The following is a 5,000-nucleotide window of genomic DNA, read 5'->3' as shown; positions in this document are numbered from 1 at the left end:
ATGAAACAGTAGAAGCCGTATCGCCCCCTACGCTTCCTGTAGTTTATTACGGTCTGTCAGAGCGACTGCGTGGATCATATGAACATTATAGAGCTTTTTAAATGAAACAGTAGAAGCCGTATCGCCCCCTACGCTTCCTGTAGTGTATTACGGTCTGTCAGAGCGACTGTGTGGATCATATGAACATTATAGAGCTTTTTAAATGAAACAGTAGAAGCCGTATCGCCCCCTACGCTTCCTGTAGTGTATTACGGTCTGTCAGAGCGACTGTGTGGATCATATGAACATTATAGAGCTTTTTAAATGAAACAGTAGAAGCCGTATCGCCCCCTACGCCTCCTGTAGTGTATTACAGTCTGTCAGAGCGACTGTGTGGATCATATGAACATTATAGAGCTTTTTAAATGAAACAGTAGAAGCCGTATCGCCCCCTACGCTTCCTGTAGTGTATTACAGTCTGTCAGAGCGACTGTGTGGATCATATGAACATTATAGAGCTTTTTAAATGAAGCAGTAGAAGCCGTATCGCCCCCTACGCTTCCTGTAGTGTATTACAGTCTGTCAGAGCGACTGTGTGGATCATATGAACATTATAGAGCTTTTTAAATGAAACAGTAGAAGCCGTATCGCCCCCTACGCTTCCTGTAGTGTATTACAGTCTGTCAGAGCGACTGTGTGGATCATATGAACATTATAGAGCTTTTTAAATGAAACAGTAGAAGCCGTATCGCCCCCTACGCTTCGTGTAGTGTATTACAGTCTGTCAGAGCGACTGTGTGGATCATATGAACATTATAGAGCTTTTTAAATGAAACAGTAGAAGCCGTATCGCCCCCTACGCTTCCTGTAGTGTATTACAGTCTGTCAGAGCGACTGTGTGGATCATATGAACATTATAGAGCTTTTTAAATGAAACAGTAGAAGCCGTATCGCCCCCTACGCTTCCTGTAGTGTATTACAGTCTGTCAGAGCGACTGTGTGGATCATATGAACATTATAGAGCTTTTTAAATGAAACAGTAGAAGCCGTATCGCCCCCTACGCCTCCTGTAGTGTATTACAGTCTGTCAGAGCGACTGTGTGGATCATATGAACATTATAGAGCTTTTTAAATGAAACAGTAGAAGCCGTATCGCCCCCTACGCTTCCTGTAGTGTATTACAGTCTGTCAGAGCGACTGTGTGGATCATATGAACATTATAGAGCTTTTTAAATGAAACAGTAGAAGCCGTATCGCCCCCTACGCCTCCTGTAGTGTATTACAGTCTGTCAGAGCGACTGTGTGGATCATATGAACATTATAGAGCTTTTTAAATGAAACAGTAGAAGCCGTATCGCCCCCTACGCCTCCTGTAGTGTATTACAGTCTGTCAGAGCGACTGTGTGGATCATATGAACATTATAGAGCTTTTTAAATGAAACAGTAGAAGCCGTATCGCCCCCTACGCCTCCTGTAGTGTATTACGGTCTGTCAGAGCGACTGTGTGGATCATATGAACATTATAGAGCTTTTTAAATGAAACAGTAGAAGCCGTATCGCCCCCTACGCCTCCTGTAGTGTATTACAGTCTGTCAGAGCGACTGTGTGGATCATATGAACATTATAGAGCTTTTTAAATGAAACAGTAGAAGCCGTATCGCCCCCTACGCTTCCTGTAGTGTATTACAGTCTGTCAGAGCGACTGTGTGGATCATATGAACATTATAGAGCTTTTTAAATGAAACAGTAGAAGCCGTATCGCCCCCTACGCTTCCTGTAGTGTATTACAGTCTGTCAGAGCGACTGTGTGGATCATATGAACATTATAGAGCTTTTTAAATGAAACAGTAGAAGCCGTATCGCCCCCTACGCTTCCTGTAGTGTATTACAGTCTGTCAGAGCGACTGTGTGGATCATATGAACATTATAGAGCTTTTTAAATGAAACAGTAGAAGCCGTATCGCCCCCTACGCTTCCTGTAGTGTATTACAGTCTGTCAGAGCGACTGTGTGGATCATATGAACATTATAGAGCTTTTTAAATGAAACAGTAGAAGCCGTATCGCCCCCTACGCTTCCTGTAGTGTATTACAGTCTGTCAGAGCGACTGTGTGGATCATATGAACATTATAGAGCTTTTTAAATGAAACAGTAGAAGCCGTATCGCCCCCTACGCTTCCTGTAGTGTATTACAGTCTGTCAGAGCGACTGTGTGGATCATATGAATGGAGCTCTAACTGTCAACTTGCTGAGATCAGGCCTGCGTCATTCCTCTCTGTGTCCAGCTGGTGAAGACGGTGGATCTGGATCCGAGTCATAACTACCTGTTTGGGTTCCACCCTCACGGCGTGCTGGTTGCTGGTGGATTTGGGAACTTCTGTACGGAAGCGTCAGGGTTTTCCAAGCTTTTCCCCGGACTGACTCCCTACCTGCTGATGCTGCCCTTCTGGTTCAGAGTGCCTTTCTTCAGGGAATACATCATGTGTGGAGGTGAGTGTCCAGGGGTGGGTGTATCACAGTTAGGGGGGTTATCTGTAGTTTGTAGGATACACTGATACCACGTTCTCAAGGATCTTCAGCATTGAGTACGGACGCTGCTGCAAACTCTGCCTAACATAACTTCCCAGTAGCTGCCTATAAATCCTAATATTGATACATTTCTACTTTTTAATTTTAGGAAAAGCAGCGTACCAAGTTTGTACCATATATATAGAGAGTTAAAAAAATATATACATAATATATGGTGCGAACCTGGTACGCTGTATTTGACAAAGATCACTATATAATCGCTGTTGTTGGAACAAAACCCCGTATCTCCAAAATTACAACTTTACAGCAGAAGTAAAAAACCTCAGGGTAATTCCGACTTTTTTCTCTGTCATTTTTGGTCATTTCTTTTGGTTCATTCGTCATGAAATATGTAGACAATATAAAGAGTAACGGGTTTTTTCTAATTCTGTCAAAACCTGAAAAACACCAAAAATGGAGATACAAGGTTTTGTCCCGACAACAGCGATATATAAACATATATACACCAGTAAAGATGCTTAAGAAAACCTTAAGAATGCCACTTTCACTTTCAATAAGAACCATATTTAACAACTTAAACTACCGTTTCTGAGGCTGTTCAGTGTAAACGCACCCATATTATGAAAAACTGAATTTCCTTCTTTTATATAATAAAAGTTCACTCTCCAGTCCTCACAGTCCCTGGGCCAAGCCTGAGATATGCAAAACAGCCTGCTTTGCATTTACTGACTTTGTGATGTCATGAAAAACCAACACATTTACATAAATCAGCCGGCAGCACTTTAGCCCCGCCCATTCCATCAGACGTTATAAGGAGTGTTTCAGCTGTAAGTGCTCTGAATGAGGCACAGAGTAGAGCTGCCAATCAGCACAGAGCTCATTTACATATGTCAGTCTTATATGACTATCATATGACAGACAGCCTGTGTAACTGTGGGATAAAGCGGGGTCAGAAAAGCTCCCGTCCAGATGAATCTTGACTGATTTTGGTGGATGCAGTAAGTCAGATGAGCCTCAGAGAGAGCAGTGACCTAGTGGACTGTACGGGACTGTGTGTGTGTGCGGTCACTCTCTGGGCTGTCCTTCATTGCGTAAAAGGACATTGTGAAAGTTTACTGTGTAGAAATGTTTGAACGTCACCCAACTGGGCAGCACAGTCACACACACAGGGTGCAGCCTGACAGCCAGACGGTCAGCGGAGACCCTGTATATGGGTGACCGCTGAGGTCAGTACGCTGATGTTACTTGGATGACGGGTGTGTTTCTACTGTTATCCTGCTCATTCAGACTCAGCTGAGTGACCGTCGATGGTTTGGCGCTGGTGATGAATCACTGTGACTCTTTCACAAACATAGTTCCTGACCGTGACTGAGGGCTTAGCTGAGCGGCTTTGTGCACGCTTAAAAAAGACGGTTCTTCAGGGGTTCTTTGGTAAATAAAATGGTTCTATACGCAACTAAAGAAGCCGCTGCATTATTAAAGTTCTCTTCACAGTGACAGAGAATGCTGTAGATGGTTGGTGCAGAGAACCTTGTTTAAAAAAGGGTTCTATATATAGCACCCAAAAGGGTTCTTCTGTTGTTACAAGCTTGACATCATATAACACTAGAAGAACCCTTCATAGGACCCCCTTTAAAAAGGTTATATACAGAACCGTGTACAACACATTCTGAAGAACCCTGTAGTCAGTACAAAGCGTTCTTTGAGTGTTTGTGGTTCTGTATAGAACCACTTTCTTTTCTTAAGAACCCCCGAAGAACCATCTCTTTCTATGAAATAATAATTGATAATAAGAAAAACAACAGTAACAATAAAAGCTTAATTTACGCAGCACCTAAGAACATTTTACAGTCATCAACAACAAAATTTGCATAAATATCTGTGCTTTATTTAAACGTTAGCACATGGTGAAGGAGGGTGACTCTCAGTTACAGTGCAGCTGGGCAAATTAAACAGTGACTGAAAAAACTTTAAATGACGTTAATTAACTAAACTGGATGAAAATCGACAAGACAAGAAAATTAGTAAGGAAATAAAAAAACGGCTCAAATAGAAATGCATTAAAATATGTGATGGAAACATAAGATAATAAACAACGTTGGCCTGGACTCCGGTTGGCCTGGACTCCGGTTGGCCTGGACTCCGGTTGGCCTGGACTCCGGTTGGTCTGGACTCCGGTTGGTCTGCTTGTTTTGGGTGTAATTGTAATTTTGAGCTTCCTGGTGCAGCTGATAAAACAACTGCCCACTTGAGTGGCTGGAGTTCAAACTGTGCAGCTGCATTGATCATGAAAACAGAACCGTGTAAACAGACCCGAACGTGCAGGACTCTGACCAGCGCTGAGGAGGAGAACCCGATCAGGACCAAGTTCATTTGAAGTCCGCACCGTGATGCGTCTGTGCAGGAGGCAGGTCTGAACTCGCCTCTGAAAGAGCAGCTGTTTCATCATAACCTGCTGAACCACCAGCGTTCCGGGTTCTCCGCTCTCTCAGT

General features: G+C 43.2%; 1 protein-coding gene across 1 annotated transcript in view; it reads left to right on the top strand.

Annotated features, from left to right (window-relative positions):
- mogat3a (monoacylglycerol O-acyltransferase 3a) overlaps window positions 1–5,000 on the top strand; it is a 16,368-nt gene that overhangs the window by 6,732 nt on the left and 4,636 nt on the right. The window contains exon 4 of the mRNA XM_037541113.1: window positions 2,264–2,468. Within this exon, the coding sequence (XP_037397010.1) occupies window positions 2,264–2,468 (205 nt within the window). The remainder of the gene's footprint in view (window positions 1–2,263; window positions 2,469–5,000) is intronic.

Source organism: Pygocentrus nattereri, chromosome 9 (genome assembly GCF_015220715.1).
Source record: "Pygocentrus nattereri isolate fPygNat1 chromosome 9, fPygNat1.pri, whole genome shotgun sequence".
In the NCBI taxonomy this organism is placed as follows: Eukaryota; Metazoa; Chordata; class Actinopteri; order Characiformes; family Serrasalmidae; genus Pygocentrus; species Pygocentrus nattereri.
The sequence above is the reverse complement of the archived record's forward strand: the minus strand, read 5'-3'. Positions and strand labels throughout refer to the sequence as shown.